Source organism: Lampetra planeri, chromosome 12 (assembly GCF_965212315.1).
Source record: "Lampetra planeri chromosome 12, kcLamPlan1.2.h2, whole genome shotgun sequence".
Lineage (NCBI taxonomy): Eukaryota > Metazoa > Chordata > Hyperoartia > Petromyzontiformes > Petromyzontidae > Lampetra > Lampetra planeri.
This window is the reverse complement of record NC_136118.1, coordinates 3,400,914-3,424,995: the sequence shown is the minus strand read 5'-3', so window position 1 is coordinate 3,424,995 and position 24,082 is coordinate 3,400,914. Positions and strand designations below refer to the sequence as shown.

Genomic DNA, 24,082 nt, shown 5'->3' with positions numbered 1-24,082 from the left:
AGGTGCTCGCTAACAGCACTTGCCCCAACAGTCTGTTAAGGCTATACGGGGGAACTTTGTATTTTTTTCTGAGGGGCTGTTGAGGCGTGCAGTGTCCACGTAGTAGTGAGCTGGACCCTTCTGAAGAAGAGCCTTGAAAACTCGGAGGGGCTTTGCCGGATAAATTCTGGTTACTTTATTCAACTTCAGAGCTTCTGTGGGGACGAAAAAAAGGCTTTGGCTACAGTTTGTGTTGGAAAAGTTCACAACACGGAGTGTGACTTATTTTCCTTGAGTTTTTCGTTTTGGCAGGAGAGGCGGAGGGGAGAGATGGCACCGGAGATGTTCCGTGATGTTGGACTACATTTCAGTCTTTTTAACGTCTTGGGTATACATGAATGAAGCGGCCTTTTGGCATATTCTGTCAACCAATGTGGACCTCGATTCATTTGTACACAATTAGTCCAACCTTTATCGATCAAACACCACGGCGTCAAACGCACTCAGATGAACGGACTTTTCCATCCACGCTGGGAGGGTGATGGTGCAATCAGTTTCATCTGAGTGTCAAACCGTTCTCTCATCTTATTAAAAGCCACGATTTTTTAAAGCTGTAAATAACCGCCTTCACGATGACATCCCATAAGTATAATCAGGATCATAATGACGACGATGATGAATCGTGGAATTGGTCAGCTCGTATCACGAGGCTCACTGCCTCGGGCGGTGCGTTCCGGTGCTTCTCCAAAACATCGTCGGGTGAGATTTACAAAAGAAAGGCATCGAAATGAAAAAATCTGGGGACGCCACGACAGCCCAAACGGCGACATCATTGTTCAGACTTGGACTTGCACGAGGCCGCGGGCGGTTTCGCGAAAGCCACGCGACTCGCCGACGGCGTCACAAACACGCGGGGAGGGCACGTGACGTGACGTGACGCCACGTGACGAGCGCTTGAAATGCCGCCAGATTTTGCGCGAGCACCGCGCCTGATTGTGTCGGTCGGTGGGGGCGTCCCATCACTCGGGACGTCCCGGTGCCCCCCCCCTTCCCCCCCCCCCCCCCGTCGTCGTCGTCGCGTGTAATAACCGGAACGTCCGAGCGATGGCATGGATTTGTTTTGGATTGAGCGCCGCCCAGCCTAGTGGGGGTTGTTGTTGTTTTTTTAACGCGAATTCTTAGCCGCAAAAAAATGTTACATGAAAGTTTTCATTGAGTTCCGCTGTTATCTCGGCAATCAGAGATGCTGTTTTATTAGACAAGCTCCGCGAGTGAATGCCCCCTTTCGTAAAGATCGGCAGAGATCCCTCCCGAAGGCTTTCACTGCGTCGTACACAATAACGCTCTTCCTTTTAATATCCTGTAAACCGTGGCTGCGTTTCAGTGGATATATATATTAAGTGGTTGTAAAGTTTCGTTATTTTACGTTATTAATTTCCTGCAAATGTCAGTCCCTCGCTTCTGTTCCGGATTACACTGAGAATATAATTTCACAAAATAATGACTTTTTCACTCAAGTACAATATCCTCTTTACCGAAACCAAATGTTTTTGGATGGCACATTATGAGACAGTGACTATGAGTAGTAATATATATATAAATCTCCAACTAAAAACATTACTGTCAGCCAGATGGCGTAATGCTGGATGCATTGGCCAGTGTCATTGAGACAAGGCATGTTCCGCATTACCAATTTAAAGTTCCTGGAAGCCAGAAGCCGGCTTAGAGAGTGTGCTGGAATTTGTAATTAATAACGAGTTACACCTGGGCCACATCGCATACCTCGCCTCCCTCCCTCCCTCGAGTGCTTTGTTTGATGGCTCGCGCGTGATCCCGACGCGCGGTCGTGTCACGGCGCGCATCTTTTTTTTTCTCATCGGGCGCGCCTGCCGATTGAAGCCTTTAATTGTGACCGAGATTTACCGAAGGCCACGCGGCCGGGATAACAAAAAAAAAGTGCGGGTGGAAGAAGCGTGGAGAGGTGGTGGCCGTGCTTGGAATGAACAAACCCGAGAGAGACGGGGGGGGGGAGGAAGGGCCACGTGGATTGGAGAATTAACGAACGAACGCAAGTTCTAGAGACATCGTCAGGGTTGACGCTCACGAAAAGAGTGGGCTCGGGCAGGATGACGTCTCATGGCTGGGAAGGGGACGGTGGGCCCAACGGGTTCAGACTACAAACGACAGGGTGGTAGCCGAAGCATCGTCCACCGTAGAGATGGAGCGATGAAATCGGCTCGTATGCAAGGCGTCTAGATGGATTGTCGCGTCACGGAGCCTTGGGGGAGGCATTCATCCAACAGTGGATGACGAAGGTGACGTTGACTGACGAATGTTGTTGGTTCAGGTGGCCACGGTCATCTGAGCGCTCGCTTGGCAATCTGAAAGTCGCGGGTTCAAATCGCGGTCGGGGATCAACTCAACTCATCATACTTCTGGAGAGGTCATTAAAACGAGTACTTCTGTTCAAAGTCAACAGCGGAGACAATCTGTTCATAGGAATGTGGAATGTCCACCGCTGGCTGGGGGGGGGGTCCCGACAGAGATGATGAGCCCTGCGGTGTGCTCCGCTCGAGCTGGGAGAAGCTTTGACCTTTGACCTGTCTGCTACAAATATTAAAAACAACATTTCTTTTTTTTCTCTCTCTCGCTTGCCTACGGGTTTTGAAACGTTCCACCAGGGCCCGTTCCAAGATATTTTTCTCCCCCCCCCCCTCTCGGCACAAAAGTTCAGAGCCATGGGGAACCTCCCCTCCGGCTCGTGATTCATGGCGACAGCTGAAGGAGCCGCGGGGGGAAGCAGGTCGCCTCGGAAAGCCGATACCGGAGGAATCCTGATTTATTTGTCTAAGGACGTGTGAAGGGACGGCTCCGTTACTTGATTTTCTCAGCGATTGCCGGCCCCTCTGTGCTTTGACAGCTTGGTGGCGGAATTATCCGCTGTGAGAGAGGCGAGCTTCGAAATTCAAACAAGTTCGGGGGTAATCACGGACAAGCGTTGATCAACCGCTTGGCCCGACGCGCAATTGTCCTTGGAAGTATTCAATTAGTTTGGGCAAAAATTGCGATGGCACGTTCGCAATTGTTCAGTTATTTTTTTGTTTCTGTCTGCAAAGCCACACATGAGCACGCCAGTTTTGATATCGAGCATCTCCCCCGTAGTAGCGTTCGTCAGTCAGAAATTCCGCAAAGCCATTATCTGTTTACTCGCCCCCGTCTTGCCCGCGCCTTTATCGCAATGAGTTTGGTCGAATTATCGCCGTTCCCCGCGCCTTGCTGAGTGAGACCTCTCTTTGCGAGTTGCCAGCACGATCATCCGTGCGGTTTCTCTGACTCGGTGCCGCCGAGGCTTTTAAAATCTAATTCCCTTTTAATGAAATGTTTAATCGCGCCACGGGCCTGCCCATCGCTCTCCTGAACACGGTTTGAAATTTGTGATGTCTCTGTTTTTCGTTTCCAGGATCCTTAGCAACAACAGGATTTCTCAGCTGAAGAACGGCTCCTTCTATGGACTGAACTACTTGGAGAGATTGTGAGTACCTGACTTGTCACACACAAACAAAGACAAAGATCCCCCGTATAGCCTTAACAGCCTGTTAGGGCAAGTTCTGTTAGCGAGCGCCTATGAAGGCCGGCACGGCACGCGAGGGGGTGGGTGGCCAGCACCGCCACCGAGTAGTGATGTTTATTACACCGCACCAGGTACTCTTTTGAAGCTGAGTCGACCTAGGGGAGGCCCAGGACCGGTTCAAGTAATCGTCACTGGTGTTTGCCCTGAAGAGGAATCGAACTCGGGTCGCTGGGTTCGTAGCGCAGCACGCTAACCGCTACACGACCGCTCCCCACATACATAGGTACATACATACACCATACATACATACATCCAACCCTCGTGCTCTTGCCCGAACACACCAAGTCGTGCCATCGTTTCTCGTCGCGCAGAGTCACTCAGATCTTGCTCGCACTGCTCCCGTCGAGTCGGCCTCGAGTGCTGCGTTCTTTTAAGCGACCACTGCCTCGCCGCGTCCCCCACTGTCCCGGCGGAATGATATCGGCAATCTGATCGGAATCCCGACTCCGCCTGGCGGATGCTGGGAGCGTGCAGGACTGGATTGTAGGCTTGGGGGAGGGAAGGGGCTGCGCGTTTGGAGATGTTAAAGCGTGACACGCGTAGCTTGAACGAGCACAAATCCCCAAAGTTCTTATCCCCGTTCGCATCCAAGGGGAATGTTTTCTCCCGATGTGGTTTTAATGACAACGTCAAGAAGCCATTAGGAAAAATTGCAGATTTTCATCTGGCTCAAAACAGGAAATTTCAAATTCACAGGTGGGAATTCCGGCCTCGGCTTTCAGTCGGGCTCCACCTGTCAGGTGGCGGCAGCTGCGCTTTCTCCGTCTCTCGACGCCTCTGCAGCCTGCACGTGGCCGCTTCAACACCGGCGGGTAAATGTCGCCGTAGCCTTTGCAAGCCCGCGGCCGAATTTGTCACCGAATAAAATTTTTATTGTGGTCGCTCGCAAACTGCATTTGGCCACGTGACTCCCGGCAGCCGCGGCCATAGGCGAAAGGCATACTGGACGTGGTGTGCCGGTCGTGCGTAAACATGTTCTGGGTAAGAAGACGACCCAGGCAGACCCGGCTAAAATGTAGGCCCTGCCTCCTAGGTCCTCGCAGAGTGTCCAGAAGTCAACTTCCTTTGTCAATTCAAATTTCCTTTTTTTTCCCGCTTTCTTCTTATTCTCTGAACGGCGCGAGCCATGCGGCAGCTGGGAAGGGGGGGGTGGAAGGAAAAGTTTTAGTTTTTTTAGGGCCGAGTTTTCTTTTGCAAGGATTTGGAAAACAAAAGTGAAGCCAGGCGCGGGCCCATGGTGGTGGGATTGTGACAGCATTGTCCCGGATTGGGGAGGTAAGCCCTGGGATTGGAGGGTTCACTCTCGCACACTGCACCCCCCTTTCAGCGCGGCCAGGTGATGTTTTATTCTGCTTGAAGCGTTTCCTGGGCTTGATCAATAATACATTAAAGGCACCGCAGGTGGGCCGGCCACCGGTAGCTCGGGCTCGAATCTTGTAGTGATTTTTGTGCCGTAAATGCCATGCCTGTACGGTGGAGCGCTGGGGTCTTTGTATTGGTTTTTGGGAGCACACTTGAAAGTGAAACGGTGAAAACTTCAGTGGGGAACATACACGCACACTGGAAAGGAAAATGAAAACATTGCTCGAAGCTTCAGGCACTGTCGTATTGGTATCTTTTTCGAGAGTGGATGGTTGTGGCGGCATTGCTTGTGGCTGTGTTGTCTTTGGGCAGTCGAGAGTCAGTTGATTCACTCCAGTTGATGAACTCATTGCTGTATTAACTGAATTACAAGGCCCCAATCTTCTGCCTGGTGGCAATGGGGTGCCGCGGAGGTGAGATGTTAACTACCTTGCCTGGTATGCAGGAGGTCGTGGGTTCGATCCCGATCCTGATGTCTGCTGTATATTTGGAGTGTGCGTGTTCTTCCCGTGGTCGCTTTGATTTTTCTCCGGGTCCTCCGGGTTTTCCCTCCACATTTATAAATATGCGTCTAAAATATTTGGCTGCTGTAAATTTGCACAAAGTAATACTACTTTCTTTTACATAGTGTCATTCATGCTAATAGCATCCCATAACGCTGTACATTTATTATATATTAGGACGAAATCCCATATACTGTCTTTACCGAGCAAATGAAACCCTTATTAAAATCTAAAATGAATGAACAATTTACGAAATGGCACCAAAACAAACAATTAAAAAGTTATCACCTTGTTGAGATATCATCTGTGATAGCCAAGTCACTTCTGAAAAAGAGCTCTACAGCTCAGTGGGCCTTACCTCGTAAAAATTTAAATAGTTTAGTTTATGAAATTGTCACAAATCTGATCATCCCCACAGTGAACTAATTATAAGATGAAGCCCCAATAATAATTAAACATATATTAGATAAGAAATGAAGGTGGTTCCCGGCCACGGATAATATTCGTGGCGAGTGTTGTCTGATCTGTTCCTAGGCTTACCCTTCACCAACCCACACTGCCTAGTTTGGTGAAGTATGGTCAAATAACTCCTCTGACTAACACAGTGTAGGGAATATTTCATCCCGTGGTGGATTGATATAGGACTGAAAATTACGTGAGCAAAACAATAGTCATAAAAAATATTGTATGGCACTGTATTTATAAAATTATAAACATACAGTATAGCACGTAAAACAAATGTTATTCAATCAGCTACCGGTCGTTTAAAGAAACGCACACGCATCGGCAAAAGTACATAACTACATGTGTCAGCAATAAAACTAAACCCGTCAAGATCGATGTAAGAAAGGGAATATGTAACATTTTCATTGTTTTACAACAATTGGGGATTTTTTTTTTAGCGTGTGCCAGGAATTCGCTTGCGTCTCCTCTCGGCATATTTCAGATTTCGTACGCTCGGGTGTTTTTTCAGCTGCAGTTATTTTTTATATATATAATACGAGAAGGGAAAGAACGAAACAAAACAACCCCGCCTCTCCAGCCTGCCACCCCCCACGCACCCTCGCTCCTCGCAACCGAAACCAGAGTCGACCGAGTTCGTGGCTCGAGAGGAGACAGCAGAAGCGAGCTGCAGCAGCAGCAGCGGTGACCTTGGCGGCGTTGGGTGTTTCCTTGCCCCACGCCCTGTGCTCCTCCTAAACGATCGGACAACATGTTCCACGGAATGCCGGGGATGGCGAGCCGGTGGGGGGGGGGGGTGCGAGCAACCGGCGGCTACCATCTCGCGCCCCGGATAATCTGTCCGAGGTGGGAACCCTTTGCCCTCTCGGGTTAAACGGGACAAACGCGCGATGCGCCGCGCAGTGATGGGGAGTGATTGGGGGGGGGGAGGTCAGGGATAAGGTGAAAGTGATAGGGTGTGTGTGTGTAAGGTAAAACCCCGCGGGCGCTGCCAGAGTTCCGCTCACGCGTGTGCCGAGACGTAGCGGGGGCATCCCGTTTACGATTCCGTACCAGGAAAGAGGAAAACGGTTTTGTAAACGGTGTTTGGACGAAAATAACTCGGGACGCAAGTTCAAGTTTTGGGATCTCTTGCTCGATTGAGCCCCCGGGGTGATGAAGGGGGAGGGGGGGGGGTTGTGCTTTTTCTTTCCATTCCAGCGTCGCACCGAATAGATCAATGGTTGAGAATTGGCAGCAACATTCGAATTAAAGGGTGCCCGTCAAATGGCGTTATATTCAGCGTTAGCCCGTCGTGGAAGAGACTTTCGCTGGTAAAAGCGTGAAAGCAAAGATGCCCCAGGAGTTTGGTGATACACGGAGAAGTGCACTTCGGAATGTAATCCGTTACCTGAACAAATGTCGGCGCTCTAGGGTGAGGTGGGCTGAGTGTAGAGCTGTAGTGGGGCACAGGTTAACCCGGGGTCAGAGCGTGTGGAAATAAAACGAGCCTTTTTCTAGGCCTTGTAGCTTCACGTCGCGTGTTAAGCTCGTGTATCAGCACACGAATGAAAGCAGTTGATGTTGCAGATTTCTCATGTCCACCCACTACAACATTAAACATATTGTTATTTCTGCGCGTGCGTATACCCTATGAAGACTGGGGAGCGGTAGTGTAGCGATTATCGCGCTGCCCTACGAACTCGGCGACTCGAGTTCGATCCCCGCTCACGGCCAACATCAGTGATGATTATTTGAATCGGTCCTGGGCCCTTCCCTAGATCGAGTCATCCTCAAATGAGTACCTCGTGCGATGTGTAAACATCGCCACTGGGGAGACAACGGCGACCGGGCATTGTGCTGGCCACCCACCCCCTCGTGTGCCGTGCCGGCCTTCATAGGTTGCTACTCGCGAACAGCACTTGCCCCAACAGTCTGTTAAGGCTACACGGGGGGTCTTCTTTATGTGAAGAGAAGCCAAGATTCCCATTGGTATGCTTGGGAACAAGCGCATTTGTTTGCGTTTTATGGTTTGGATGTCGCTGATATTGGGTAACGTGGATAATGTCTACTTCAGGGCATCACCGTTTGCTGCACGTTGCATGGTAAAGAGACCATGGGACATTGGTCCCAAGAGCAATAATGCATTGCATGCAAATCCAGTCTCGGATTAAATCCAACGTGCAATTTTTTTTTTACCAATTTAGAAATGTCAATGTTGTTGTTGGGCCCCTTCCGAGAGTCTTTCTCAGCACTGCTTCTCGGCAGAGACTGGATCACGCGGAGAGAGTTTGCCTCGGGAACAATGCAACGTAAAGACGGAGCCGTATTATTCCATAACTTTATAAATTGTCGGCTGATGTTGCAAAACAAAACCAACGGAAATGAAACCCAAATACTAGGATGTTATGTCTCCGTGAAATGTAAATTATTCGACCAACGAGTTGAATGAAAGTAACAAAAATACATTTTGTTACGTTCATCTGCGGTCTGTTTGTCATTCCACTGCAGGATGACGGTCTCCCCAGGTCGTGCGCTCCGTGGGGGTTAGTTTACCATACTTCACCACTCTCGTCAATTTCTCACGTTGATGAAGGCGGCGAGCATATATATACGGGACCGTAGAAGCACAGTACAACAATGATCGTGGCTGCACTGTCCTATGTTGCCCACCAACATAGTCCCACAAGGCCCATGGCAAAATGTTGGTGCACAGTTGTCACCAATTTAAATTTTAAAAAACTATAGTAACAGCTGACGGCGCAAATTGCGCTATTCTAAAAGTGTAGTTGCGATGCGGTTGAACATCACGATGCTGGCCTTGGAGTTGAGCTGTTCAAGACGCTCGTCTCGAATGAGAGCCGACCACTCTGTCGTGCGACATAAGTTCTCAACACGCACGCACCGCGGTCTGACGCCAACCACGGACCATCCCAAAAAATGTGATGGTAGACAGTGGGGAAAAAACTTACGCTAATTTGCGGTTGTGCTTTCACCGCATTGGCTTCATTACATTTTTTTGCCAGATTTTTTTTTTTACCCGTCTCCTTCCTTCATGATGTCATCCGTTCGCGTTGACGCAGCGCCACCCAAACTCTCGATGGCTCGATCATCGGCCCGCGCCAAAACGCGATTCCACCCCGCGCCGTACACCGCCGCCGCCACCACCGCCACCACCACCACCGCCACCACCGCCACCACCACCACTGCCACCGCCACCACCGCCACCACCACCACCACCGCCGTGGTCGAAAGGGCACTGGCAGAGCACGGAGACAGCCCGCTCGCCTTTGCCAAAAAGCAAAAAAAAAAGCGAACAGGACGGACGGAGGTAATGGTTTCCCCGTAAAGATAACATATACCCCCCTTGTGAACAAACAACGAGCAGGCAAATGGAGGCCAGCTGCTTCTAATAAAGCAACGAGCGGGGCGGAGAACTCGAGCGTGCCTGCTGACAGGAAACTAAACATAAGGCCCTGATTTGTGTTAAGGCAAAATAAAAAGACGACTGAACTTAAATTGGCGTCGGGATATCGGTTTCGAGAGTCTGAACGCCGCAGTGGCGACTTTTTAATTATTTTATTAGCGTCCTTTCTCTGGTGATATTCCTACAGGGCCGCTCGCTCGCTTTGATGTCCTATTCTCGGCCGAACTGAAGCCCCAAACCCTCGCCATGGCTTAAGTCTGATTTGCCCGTTTCGGGCGTACACAGCGGCGGGCGTGAGCGTGACTAAAACGAGGAGGGATTGTGTTGGGAATTGCATTTATTAGGTCCCATTTTTTTTAATTTACAATTCATTCCCATGCCATGAAGTGCCACCTCGGTCGCAAACGACGGAACAAGAACGCCGCATTTTTCGCCCATTAAATGCAAGTGTTTGTAATCATTATAGACTAAAGGCTACTTTTGCTTTATCCAAGAAAAAAAAAGAAATCCGCTGACTTTTTATGAAACGCTGCCCCGATCTGCAGTGGGCCCCCCACCCCCACCCACCCACCCGCCAGCCCCCACAGCGTTACTCGAGTAACGGATTTGATTTTGTGGGCGTCTGGCCCGGCAGGCGCTAAGCTCGGAAGCCCTGCGGACTGAGCCCTCCTCGTCACCCGCGTTGTCGCCCAGCGTCTGAGCGCCCAGGGGCGTGCTTTCGTTGCTATTCACGACCAGATTCATATTTTCGTCGAGCCAATAACTCGGGCCGGTAACCAACCGACAGGCCACGGGGAGACCTGAGCGGCGGTCACTTTGCTTTGGCAAAGATTTTGTGGATTCATTGCGAATGGTTGTCGACGAAATTGTTTTTTTTGCGTTGCTTTGTTTGTATCCTGTTCCTTTGGCTCAGTGTTATACGTGTGAAGTACCGGTGAAGACGCTGGACACCCAGGTTGAGGCACACGTATATTTATTTCAGCTTATCGGTACAGGACAACACTAGAGGGGGTAGCGGCCCCCTCACCCGGATAACTGGGGATACCCCCTAGCTAATCTCACCTATCCCCAAGTCCTCCTCTAACGAGCTAGGGGAGGCTAACTGGCCCGACACTGGTGAGTCGGGCTACGGTCTCCGGAGTCCCAGGGTCTAACCCTGGTTCACGGAACCACGCCTCTGGCTCGCTCCTCTGCAGCCCTGACAAGGGCGGCGTCGAGGGGAGTCCAGGGCTCTAGCTAGAGGATCTTCACTCTTCCTCCTTCGTTCCCAGACTGAGCCCCGAGCTCTCTTTGTCCTCCCCCTTTATACCCCCCATCAGGATCACAACCCCCCAGGCTGCCTGATGCGGACGTCGCTGCGGGCACCCCCCCCGTGTACTCCCGTAACTCCGCCCACTGTGTTTGTTACCCATTGGATCGTATGCACTTACAGCCCTCCCGTAACAGCCCTACATCACCCCCCCCATTACAGCTCGCAGCCGTCCCGGCTGCAACAATTCCAAATAAAGGAACAATTACCCCTCGACCCCGTGTGTGCCTCATTTTTTCAACAAAATGCAAATAGCAGAACAACAACAAGAACAACAACCATACCCCCGAAGGGAATGTCCGACGCACCCCCCCCCCCCGCATAAATACGAAATCCGTAAGCACGTATGTACAACTAGCCAGGAACTCCCCCATCACACACAGCACACCCACGACACACAACGCACCCACAACACACACACCGCGCCCACACAACACAACACACTCAGTGTGCAAGGAGCACACCACCGACGCAGCATACAGTAACCATGACACGTGAAGGAAAATAAATAAGAAAAGTTTTTTTTTTTTTTTCTTCCTGCTGTATATTATAAGAGTCTGCGCATTTTAGCGCGCGTCCTTGCCGCAGGCCCGTCACACGGGGCAACCCCGGACGGCGGACCATCCGGTGGCGGCTGTCCCATTTGAGGTGAGGTCGCGATTGAAGTCGCGCGACTGTCGGCATCACCTGTGGGGGTTCCAGGGCGTGAGCCCGTCATTCCCGGTACACCTGTGGGTGGGACAGCCGGCAACACATCAGGCGAGAGCAGCGACGGACCCTCCGAGTCGGTCGACCCCCCACATGCTTGGCCTCGCGTGCGTGGCGTGGGCCCCCGCACCGCAACAAACGGCTTCAGCCTAGAGGGGTGTACAAACCACCGGCGCCTCCCCCATTGGATTCGAACGCACTGAGGCCTCAAAACCTCAACAACCTCGACGGGGCCCCGCCACGGGCGTACGAGTTTAGAGGAGGTCGCGAGTGGTACCTGGGGACAGTGCAGCCATGCCCTGTCCCCCGGCTTCCACTGCAGCACGTGCGCGCGAGCCAGTCTGAGGCGCTCGTTCGCCTTCTGACGCCTGTCAGAATTTAGCCTCGCCGCATCCCGCGCCTCAGTCAGTTTGTCAAGATTAAATTTAACGTGATCGTCCAATTTAGATTTGCCCAGCGGCACGGGGATCTGCAACTGTGCCCGAACAGGTGGGTCGGGTTCGCGGCCATACATAAGAAAGAAAGGTGAAAACCCCGTCGCAGCATGGGGAGCCAATCTGTATGCCGCTAGAACCCCTTGAATATGTAAGTCCCAATCAGCCTGTGAGTCCGAAACTTGCTGCGACAACATAGACGTGATGGTGCGATGCAGACGCTCGACCATCCCGTCCGTTTGCGGGTGATAGGGGGAGGTTCGAATTTTTTTCGTTCCCAGGAGATCACAGACTTGTTTTAGGAGTTTCCCCGAAAAATTTCTACCCTGGTCGGTCAACAACCGCTCCGGGGCACCTTTGTCCATGACATAACCTTGGACAAAGGCGTCGACGATGGCTGCTGCCGACTGATTCGCCAGGGGCCAGGCCATAGGCCAGCGCGTAAAATATTCGACCCCAGTAAGCAAATATTTATTTCCCCTGGAGGTGGCGGGGAATGGCCCCAGAATATCCAGTGCGACCAGTTCATTTATTCTGGAGACCTGGATGGATTGCAAGGGCGGGTTCGACTCCCGTGCCGGTGGTTTGCGCTGCGCACACTGAGGGCATGCCGCCAACAGATCAGTGACATCCTTTGTCATACCCGGCCAAAAAAAATTCAGCTGGAGCAAGGCGAGTGTTTTCTGGGTACCTAGGTGGAGGAGGCGCTCATGAGCAGCCCACACCACCTTACCTCGTAGGCCAGAAGGGACCACCAGCCGGTGACGCTGGGATTTCCCGTCCCAATGCATAAGCAAGCCCGCATGGGTTTCCCATGCGTCGGCATGACCCGTCACACGCCCCCTCTCCCCGGCGCGACGACGCAACGCGAGGAGGGAGGCATCCTCCAACTGGAGGCGCCCCCATTCATCAACGGGCAATCCAAGCAGGGAATCTCTCCCCTGTTCGGCGATATCAATGGGGACTACCGTTTCATCGTCGGCGGCCGCCGCCAGGACCGGAACCATCATGTCCCCTACTGGCTTGCAACGCCCCGACCCCAGGAGACATGCGCATTCGGAGGCGGTTGGCATCCGTGACAGAGCGTCAGCGTTGGTGTGGCGAACGCCCTTACGATAAGTGGTTTCAAAACTGAAATCCTGGAGGACCTCCAGCCATCGGGACAATTGTCCCGATGGCTGTTGAACCTTCAGGGCGTACTGCAGTGCCGCATGATCTGTGCGGACGGTGAAATGCCGACCGTACAGATATGGGCGATACTGTTGGATGAAATAGACAATTGCCAACAGTTCCCTACGGGTGACACAATATCTTTGCTCCGTTGGAGACAACACCCGACTGCCGTACGCGACCACCCGTTCCACGCCGTCAACCACCTGGGAAAGCACGCCTCCAATACCCGTGTTGCTCGCGTCGGTGTCGAGCAAAAACGGCCTCGAAAAATCTGGGTAAATCAAGGGAGGAGCCTTCACCAGCGCGTCCCGAAGGGAGCAGAAAGCAGCTTCCTCATCCTGACCCCAGTGGAACCGAACCCCTTTAGATGTTAACGCGTGTAGGGGTTTGGCAATCGTTGCAAAATTAGCGACGAAGCGTCGGTAATATGATGCGAAGCCAATAAAACTCCTGACCTCTCCCACCGAGGTGGGAGTCGGCCAGGAGCTGACACACTGCGTTTTGGCGGGATCGGTAGCAATACCCGAGCGCCCTACGATGTGCCCCAAATAACGCACCGACTCGCGTAACAAATGGCATTTTTGGGGCTTAAATTTCAAATTAGCAGCCCGCATCTTTAGGAAAACCGCCCGCAACCTCTGGAGATGTTCATCAAAAGTTTTACCAAAGACAATAACGTCATCCAAATAAATCAGGCACGATTCCCATTGCAATCCAGCCAAAACCAATTCCATCAATCGCTGGAAAGTTGCCGGCGCTGAGTGTAAGCCCATCGGCAACCGGTTGAATTGGAACAGGCCGTGCGGTGTACGGAAAGCAGTTTTAGGCTTAGAATCATCGTCCAGAGGAAGCTGCCAGAATCCCGAAAGTAAATCTAGTGTGGAGAAGAATCGCGCTCCCGCCAAAGCGTCCAGCGATTCGTCCATCCGCGGGAGCGGGTATGCGTCGGCAACCGAAATTTTATTAAGGCGCCGAAAATCAACGCAAAACCGCAACGAGCCGTCCTGCTTTTTAACCAGGACGATCGGCGCTCCCCACGGGCTGGTGGAGGGAGAAATGATGTCGGCGGCTAACATGTCATCAACAGCCGATTTGACATGGTCCTTTTCGGCGGGACTTAACCGAAACGGATTTTGGCGAATTGGCGCGCTGTCACCCGTGTCAATATGGTGACGCAGCAGGTGAGTGCAACCCAAATCATATTTATCACGACTGAAAACGTCGGAAAATTCCCTCAGTAGCGTTCTAAGCTGTTGGCGCTCTGAATTTGTCAGGTCCGTCGATCCCGCACAAAGCGCGTCGATCCACCCTTCATCGCTGTCCGAATGTGGGAGCATCCGGGAAGCAGTGCCAACGTGGTTCGCGACAGGTTCCTCGCAGGGCACTGGCGTCGCGTGAGCGAGCACCGTCCCTTGAGGAACCACCACCGTCTGCGATCCCACATTGAGGACCGCGATGAAAGGGTCCCTGTCCCCTCTTACGACGGTCTGGGCCGGAATCAAATGAGGCCCATTAACCCCGGCCCTAGACGGTCCCAGCAAAACACCCTGATCCCCTATGCCCTTAGCGAAGGGCCTACGAAGTTTCAGAGGCACTAGCATTTGAGCTCCCGGCGGCACACGAACAGTTTTAACGACGAACGCCGGTACCGTCGCGAACGCCGACCGAGCTGCCGCAGGGGATGGCAGGAACGCCATGCGCCGCCCCGATGGAAGCTCAATGCATCCTTGGTCGATCAAAATACGAATGGGCATTTTACCTAAGAAATCCGTCCCCAGCAGGCACGGAACCGCCAGCGAGGAGGAAACGAAAATCGGCCCCGACAATTTGATGTCCCCAATAGAAATTTGCGCTCGAATCTGTCCCATGATGCCGAGAGAGCCCCCGTTAGCGGCATAGAATGGGACGTTAACCGGCAGTAAAGGCCGGCTTTGTACGGGCAGAATATTGTAAATTAATTCCGAAATGATTGTCGCCGATGCCCCCGTATCGACCAAGATGCGTACTTCTACCCCGTCAATGTGTCCGACTACGGCCGACGACCCTGACGACGCGGCTACCACGCGATGGGCCAACACGGACCACTGTTTGGGCTCGATTTGAGTCCCCGCAGTGATCCGCGTTAGCCCCTCGCAACGCGACATCGGCCCCCCGTTTGTTGTGGTGCGAGAGCGTGCAACGGGTAGGTGCTTTGGCCAAACATGTGTGGTGCCGCGACTCGCCGGGTCATGTTGCTGGAGCTTGGGAGGAGGAGGCCCGGCGTCCCGTCGAGCCGTCGTCCCGCGCTGTCGAGGAGAGCGGCACCCCGAGGCGACGTGGCCCCGGACGCCGCAGTTGAAACACCGCGGGAGCCCCGGTGGAGACGACGGGCGGTTGAAACGGCTTGACCCGTCCCGGGCCGACCGTACTTCTTGCGCCTGTTGCCGTCGATGGTCGACGGCGAAGAGCTCCTCCGTCGGAAGGGTGGCTGCAGCCACCGCACGCCCTGCCGATGCCCTGCTGGCTTTCCGCCGCAGGGACAGAAGGTTGGCGTGAAGGAGGCGCGCCGCCTGAAGAGAGGTCATCTCGGCGTCCTCCTGTGCGACGACAGCGATGTCCAGGTCGTCTGCCAGGAGGAGTATTTTCTCCGTGACCATCGCGTCCACGCCATCGTCGTCCATACGGGGAAAAGCCGTCTTAGCCAGCGCTAGGAGGCTCGTCCTGTATGCCAGGGGCGACTCCTTCTCACCCCGCTTGCGCTCGTAGAACCGCTCTCTGCATTCCGCTGAAGGTCCATAGACCCCGGCCAGCAGCTGTAGTGCCTTCGGCAGAGTAGACCGCTTCTCTTTCGGCGCCGATGTGAGGGCGGCGAGCGCGTCTGCGTCGAGGAGCGCCGGCAGCGCGCAGAGGGCTTCATCGTCGGACCACCTTGCCATTTCTTGGTGGGCGATGAAGCGTCGCTGGAAGCCGCCCCAGTCGCCCTCTGCACCAACAAATTCTTTAAGCGGAGGCAGCCGTTGTTGTAGCGCAGCGTTCGCCTTGGACGTCTGTAGGCTGCTATCCCCGGGACTCGGCTGTGCGTCGGCGCGAATGGCAGATGGAATCGCCTGTCGCGGATGTGATGACGCTCCCTCTGCTGGAGATGACGCAGCTGTCCCAGCGAGAGCGGTGTCGGACCCAAGGTTGAGCCCGGCCACGCCCTCCGCAGCTGCCGTGACGATGGCGGGAAATTCAAAGCTTGAGTTTTCAGAAATGGCGGGAAGGCGCTCAGGTTGACGGCTCCCCTCGCCCCGTGGTGGACCACCAGCCCCCAGCCGCGTGATGTTTTCCAGCGTGGCGGCAGCGGCGTACAGTAGCTCCGCCAGTCTCTCGTGAGCCAGCCGTAGCGCGTCTGGCTGCGGCCCCTCTTCATGCCGATGCCCCGGTAGGAACGCGTCGGCCCCCGGCTGCGCCATGTCTTGGTGAGCCGCCTCGGGCTCAACGACTTCAGCAGTGTCCTCCTCCGGTACTCTGGCTCGAGCTGTCTGACGTGTTTCCATGTCCGTAGTACTTCTGACACCAGATGAAGTACCGGTGAAGACGCTGGACACCCAGGTTGAGGCACACGTATATTTATTTCAGCTTATCGGTACAGGACAACACTAGAGGGGGTAGCGGCCCCCTCACCCGGATAACTGGGGATACCCCCTAGCTAATCTCACCTATCCCCAAGTCCTCCTCTAACGAGCTAGGGGAGGCTAACTGGCCCGACACTGGTGAGTCGGGCTACGGTCTCCGGAGTCCCAGGGTCTAACCCTGGTTCACGGAACCACGCCTCTGGCTCGCTCCTCTGCAGCCCTGACAAGGGCGGCGTCGAGGGGAGTCCAGGGCTCTAGCTAGAGGATCTTCACTCTTCCTCCTTCGTTCCCAGACTGAGCCCCGAGCTCTCTTTGTCCTCCCCCTTTATACCCCCCATCAGGATCACAACCCCCCAGGCTGCCTGATGCGGACGTCGCTGCGGGCACCCCCCCCGTGTACTCCCGTAACTCCGCCCACTGTGTTTGTTACCCATTGGATCGTATGCACTTACAGCCCTCCCGTAACAGCCCTACACGTGGATATGGACCAGATATCGCCTGCAAAAAGAGACTTCTGCAATTGGCTTCCGCTAGGCATGTGGTGAAAGCGTGCCGTATTCGACGCGCCAGAATTGATGAATAACAGTCGTGTGCGAATGATATGCGAAAGTTACATGTCATAGACTCATGGGGTGATCAAAACTGCACAAACGAGACTAAAGAGATGCAATGCGAACGAGACGGGCAAAATGAGACAAAGATACTCGACTTCGACATCGGTTTGTGACCCATTCCCCATGCTGTGACCGTGACAATATTTCCGGGGAGGGAAGATAGTTCACATGCCGAGCTTTTACCTATTCAAGTCAAACATTTCCGACCCTAAAAAAGCTTTTTTTTTAAGCCCTATCTCTCTCCCAGGTCCCCTCAATGTGCACATTTCCCCGCCATTCACGTATGGATCTTTATTGACCGGGTCTCCTTAAAGTGGAGTCCTGGGGGAAGGGCAGCTGAGCGGGTTGAGGGCTTCGGGAGCGATGCTGTTGAAGTTTGAGGCACGTCTTAGGTTCTTCATGCGTATGGCCCAGTGATTTAGGTTGAAACTAAACTGAAAACTATTTTTCATTTACCAGGTAAGACCCAATGAGCTATATAGCTCTGTTTCAGAAGCGACCTGGCTACAAATGACAGCTCAACGAAGTGACTTATCACGTGGACATTTAAGGAAGCCAAATACCGTAAACGCATGTTTATTATAAATATGGAAGGGGAAACCCGGAGGACCCGGAGAAAAATCAACACCACCACGGGGAAAACATGCAAACTCCAAATATACAGGCGCCAGGGTTTTTTTTTTACTAGGTAAAACCCACTGAGCTATATAGCTCTGTTTCAGAAGCGACCTAGCTACAAATGATAGCTCAACGAAGTAACGTATCACGTGGACATTTTATAAAGCCAAATACCGTAAACGCATGTTTATTATAAATATGGAAGGGAAAACCAGAGGACCCGGAGAAAAATCAACACCACCACGGGGAAAACATGCAAACTCCAAATATACAGCAGCAGACGTGAGGGTTGGGATCGAACCCACGACCTCCTGCATACCAGGCGAGGTAGTTAACATCGCCTAGCTACCGCGGCGCCCGTGGAGGTTGGCGAGCGGGTCTAGCGCTCCGGCAGCGACGTTGTAAATGAGCGCAGGACGGTGATTTGCCACGGTGGCAACGCGGCAGCTGCAGCTTCTCGTCTTCCACCCCGGTGTCCCAGCTGCCACACCTCACTCAGCGTGCCGGCAAACTGGATAAAGCTATCGGCAGGTCCTGAAGGTGAACACGGACAATGTGTGTCCCTCAGTATTCATGGTGTGGTGTCCTCATTTGTGATCTGCCACGTGCGTAGTGATCGGGAATCTTGAGATGATAAGTGCGTATTTTGCTAACCTTGGGTCGTTATGAAACACTAACCCTCATTCCTAGGCCTTATGCTACTCGCTTCACAAATTGATCACCATCGAGAATGCCGATAGTGGCATACTTCAAATGACAGAACGATAGTGCAGGCTGGGACACCATAATCTTCAAAAAAGCCGCACAAATTTGTGTAAAAAGCACAAAGATTCCGTGCATCATGCAAAAACCATCGGCATTTTGTGAAAAGGTGCATTGTGGGTCTCTTGTCACCTTAGACATTTGCAAGTCGGTCACATTGATTGTGATGTAAGACGAGAGGACCACAATGCAGTTCTTCACCAAACGTTGATTGGTTGTTTGCACATGCGCAGTGACCTACTTTCCAACTGTACCCATGACGCAGGAGGCTGCCGCACACGCAGATTTTCAAAACACATCCTCGAATGTTATTCAGTAATTAATGATAAAACATATAATGGAGCGGTTTAGTTTGCTTTTAATGAATTGGCATGCGGTTCAGAGTGTTTTAAAATTCGGCAAAAAAACACACACATACCTGTTCAAATCGGTGCGGTTGGTGAATCTGCTGCGGTGGGATGAGAATCAAAATGCATCATGCGCGGAGGAGTGTCATGGGCGATTGAGCGATAGTCTGAAGACAGTTTTTGTTGTTATTGTTGTTACCAACGGGTCTCGTCGAATTAATTCCAACAACCGCTACTGGCAACGCCGTTGGTGGGAGGCGCTGTGGATACTCCTATTAAATCAGTCGTCGTCCTCCACTCGAGCCTTCGAGCGCACGTTGGACGACGATTTCCCTGTTTGTTTTGAATCCCTCTCTCTCCCATGTTTGGGGTTTGGCTGAGTTTAACAGATCTTATTAAACATTGAGGCTCTAGAGGGAGGGAGGGAGTTGAGGGGGGGGGTGCTGTACGGAGGAGGTGGGCCCCAGTGGGGTGGATCGGCGGATCCGTGTCTGTTTGCTGTAAAAACACTGAAATCAAACCCCGGTGTCGTTGGCTTCCTTTAGCCTCCGTTGGGCAAACGAAGGGAATTCACTGGAGTGGGGATGGGGGTGGTGGGTGGGGGAGGGAGGGAGGGAGTGAGGGAGGGAGGGAGGGAGGGAGGGAGGGGGTTTGCGGTGAGAATTTGAAACAGTTTTAATCCCGATCCCAATTAGAGACGTGGGACTCTGACGCCGGCTGCCCTGACCCCAACGCCAGAGGCAAAGGGACGTTTCATAGCGTGACACATGCACACACCACACCACACACAAATCCAACAATCAACCCACGGAATATCCTTCATGCGTGTGCAGCGGCGAAATAGGCTGCGATTGAAATTAAAATGAAGACAAATTGTATCATTGCGCCGACGAAATCAAACGAGAATGCACTTTCTGAAATGGCATCTGTTGAAAGACGCGCCGACAAACACCCGCCTATATTGCTTTCCACTTCGCGACCGCGGCTGGATGCAAATGCAATTTGCCGGCCCCACTCTCCGACCGGACGGAGAGCGACGGCGTGTTCCTTTTTCTTTTTTTGTTATTTGCTTGCAGGGAGGGCAGAGTGGGTTTTTACCCGTTTGATGAAATTGTCTCCACTTGGTGTTGAGGCAGAGGGCCCCGTCTCTCGCTCGTAAGGCGGCAGGGGCCGTGCTGAAACATTATCCCCACTTAACCGCGCGCCGCCGCCTCCTCCTCCTCCGTCTTTGCGCTGGAACGGCGGAGCGCAGCACTCGCTCGCCGCGCGCTTTCTCCTCCGGAGCTCTTCACGGTTAATTCGCTGGAAATATCACGAAAAAAAATATGTAAAAATCTTTGGCGTAATAGTGCAAACAGCGCGGCTGTGGATGACGAATTTGGCCGCGTTCCAATCCCTCGATTAGCGGCCACTACAAAGTCGCGGTCGTAAGATTCTCAACAAATGCCATTTAATTTTCTCTCTCTCCCACTCTGTGGAAAAGGCTGCTGGCTTCATGGGTCACAAGCAAGAGTCCTCCCCACTCAATGCTTACCTTTCCTATACTTTGCACTCCTATCGTTGTTTTATGTTTGTTGTGACCTGCTCCGACTGGACATCTGTCAAAAAAGAGCTTTAGTCAATGTAGCGTCCGTGACAGTCGTCTGCATCGACCCAAAGTCTCTAGAACGACGCTGTCAGTCCAGTTCTCCAACGGGGGGGGGGGGGGGGGTGAGGGAGGTGTCCACTGCCTTTGTTGCCTTCAGCTATCGTTGTCATTGTTTCTTTTTTGCAAGTCTGCTACATATGCGTTCGTGGAACTAATTACTTTAAGGAAGAAAAGTATCACTTGAGAGCACTCCTTCATATTCTTGTTCTGTTGGTCTTCCGTTATTTCACGTCTTTATTTTCATATCATCCGACCGAGTGGCACAGCGGTGGAGCGAGTGGCTCGCAATGGGAAGGTTTCCAGTTCAAGTCCCGGCCATATGAATGTGGAGTTTCCAGCAATGGCTCAGGGCTGTAAACGGAAGATGAGCACCAATGCCTCGACTCTCCATCGAGCAAGAAATCACTTTGACGTTTCATGCTCGCTTTATTAATCCCAAAGGCCCGCTGCAACAATGGAACCGGCTCGCCTTCCGCACAGAAGTCACGACAAAAGCTCGCGAATTAAAGTAAGCCGAGATGACTTTTCTTCCCTCGCCCTCTCGCCTGCGCCCCTCCCCCCCCGTTGTTTGACACTTTGAATGTTCGCACCCGACGCGGCGCGAGGTCACCGTCGTCGTCGCGTGCACGCACGCGGTGTTTGCTCGCGGTGGGAGCGGTCACTCTCTGGATTCTCAGAGAGTGGCAGCGGAGGAGGGAGTGGGGGGTGGTGGTGCGGATGTGCCGGTTAAAGGGCCCGGTGCTGCAACGGACGCGGAAACCACGCGGGCCGTCGAGGCGGGACACGTGGTCGCCCCCCCCCCTACCCCCCCTGCCCGCCCCCCTACCGCCCCCCCCCCTGCCCCCCGCCGAGCTGTTCCCACATCGGATCTCCGGCACGCACGAGCCCGCCACGGCTGCCGCCGGGAGCATTGTGTCGCCGGTCGGCTGTGCCGCTCGGCTCTCTCACCCCCCGTGCTTTGTGAGAACGGCTCGTGTTTCCACTTTTTTTCATGTACCCCTCTGTCTAAAAAAACACACATTTTTAAGCGTACGTGTACATGTTTGGGGGGGGGGCGGGGGTTATCGTCTGTCGCGCTTTCCGCAATGGGAATTAATTTTCCACCGAAAACCGTGGGGTTTATTTGTTCAAATCAAAAAATGATAACCGGGAGAAATCATACGGTTGGCAGCCTCCACTCTATAAATACTGACATGCCTCCGTAACCGCCAGTCTTACAAGTTCGAGTTAGACTCCCCCAATCCCAGTCGAAATGGTTGAAAAGTGTTCCCGCATATTTAAATCAGTCATTGCTGCTGTCCACCTGACGGTAAATGTGTTACGCTGCTTTAAGTTAGATGCGTGTTGGCGTAAAGTGTGGGCACCTCCCTGTAGCTTCGTTGGAATGGGTTGTGGTGCAAAGAACGGAATGGGGGACCCCGTTTTCAATTCCCCCACCCCCCATCTCCATCCTCTCTGTAGCCCGGTGCCTGGACTCCTCTGGCTCATAGCTCCCAGTGCAGTTGCACCGCCTGCACACTCTCCTGCTTAAGCCACGAGCATTGGGATCCTTTCGTGTCTTGTTCGTTGCCCGCATTGAAGTCCGAGATAAACGATCAACGTCGGTGGCAGTGGCTGCCCGGGCGGCTGGTTGTGCTCGTCGCAGGGCCTGGGGTGCGAGGCTCTGGAGGACTCACAGCTGTCGAGTGAGTGGCGATATTCCACACAGATGGAGCGTGACCTCAACAACACTTGTCAACGCTAAAAATACATCGTTTTCGCATGGCCTTTTTTACAAATTAGCCCGCGGCCAGTAATCCCCGCCGCAGTCGTCGAGCGGCTTTCGGCGAGAACTCGCAGCGGTCATTCGTGGATCAAAAAAAACAAGCGAGAGACGTTTTAGTTAACACTTGGTAGCGAGGGATTCGCATTTTGTGCGTTGGGTGCGATTTTCGGCTCGCGTTCCGTCTATAAACGAGCGCGCATCTCGAGACTACCCCCCCCCCTGCCCGCCCCGCCCCGCGAATGTTTTTTAAATCGCGTTTCGCCGTCACTTTATTAAATCCAAAGCTCTGCAGCTTAGCAACGAGGCAGGCAGAGTGAGATAGCCTTCTTAAACGCGCACTTAAAGTGCATTACGCCCCAGCTCGACGCGCGTGGAGCGAGCGCGTGACACGCGTGCATTAGGGCGAGTCGACGCGAGGGTGCCCGAACCGTGTAACGGTGCAGGGCGGCAAGGCGAGTGACGCTTCCCACCCACCCCCCTCCACCACCCACCGAGACAAGAATCAAATCATTTCCCCGACCTCCACTCCCCCCCCTCCCACCGCGTGACTGCACCGGGAGCCGTCGCGGTAGTGGCGTGTAGCCGGCTCATATCGCAGGCGACACTCTGGATGAAGGAGCACCGCGGTTCAAAAAGGTCGCGTGGAAATGCGTACTTGTCGGCACGCTCTTCCGTGCCATCTCGCCTTCTCGTCTTCTCGGCCTCATTCACTCCAATTGCCCCGGGGATTATTTTTCAGTGTTTTTTTTTTCTGAGTGCACAGACATTACCGAAGGGACCGCTCCCCCACACTTACCTACCCCCTGTCGCCCCCCCCCCCGCCTACCTCGCTACTGGGCACTGGTAGCGGCACGCTGAGCACGCGAAGCAGCAGCGACGTAAAAACATCGGTCCGTTTTACCGCCCAGCGCATTCACAAAATGAAAAAGCCGTGCCCCCCCCCCCACCTCCCCCCCACTCCCACGAAAAGTTGCTGTCGTCGGAATTTAAAAGCAGGCAGGTGGGCGAGTGGCCCAGGGGGAGCTGGGAAATGCGCGTGTGTGTGCGTGCACACACTTACCCGGGGTTCATGCACCCTCCTTCCTGATCCGTCGACACGGCGCTGTCCGCCGAGACTCTGGGAGCTCGGGGACCCATTAACACGCTCCTCCCGAGCCGTGTGTAGTCCATTTGGCAGGCTCCCTTTTTTCCCCCCTTTTGCAATTTTTAGTTTTAACCCCCCACCCCCCTCCCACCCCCCCCCCCCCCGGCTCTGTCCCTTTCGAGATAAGGCTGGCGCGCAACAACGCCCCGAGCAGAACCGTCTGTCAATCAGCGGCTCGAGGGGTTCTCCTCCGGTGCGCGCGCGCGGTGGCGATCGTCCTGGGCCACAACAGCCCCACGCTGCCAACCCTTAACCCCCTATTATTCGGCAGGAAGCGACCCTCGAAATGAGAGAGCGCTGGAGGATGGCCGGTTTCCAAGGCTTGCAAGGAGCAACGGTTGACTGCACGGCCAAAAGGCCCGGCCTCCTCGTTCTCCTAATCTCGCCCGGACCTTTGGCACGGCCGTGCCTTTCGCTCCGACCGGCGGCCTTGCTTTCACCGAGGGGGCGCTCACAATGACGGCGTCGTGGTGGTGGTGGGGGGGGGGGGGTGCTGAACCCAGGTATTGAGGAGCTGAGCTGTGGATGGATTAGATTTGGGAACAAAAACAGCACCTTCCGGGCACAAAACAAAGGTAAAAGAAAAAGAATATGACAACAATGGGGTTTTTATTTTCTCAC

At 53.5% G+C, this 24,082-nt stretch overlaps 1 protein-coding gene across 1 annotated transcript in view; it reads left to right on the top strand.

The window, feature by feature from the left end:
- LOC144721528 (adhesion G protein-coupled receptor A3-like) overlaps positions 1-24,082 on the top strand; it is a 108,218-nt gene that overhangs the window by 25,297 nt on the left and 58,839 nt on the right. Inside the window, exon 2 of the mRNA XM_078599202.1 lies at positions 3,440-3,511. Within this exon, the coding sequence (XP_078455328.1) occupies positions 3,440-3,511 (72 nt within the window). The remainder of the gene's footprint in view (positions 1-3,439; positions 3,512-24,082) is intronic.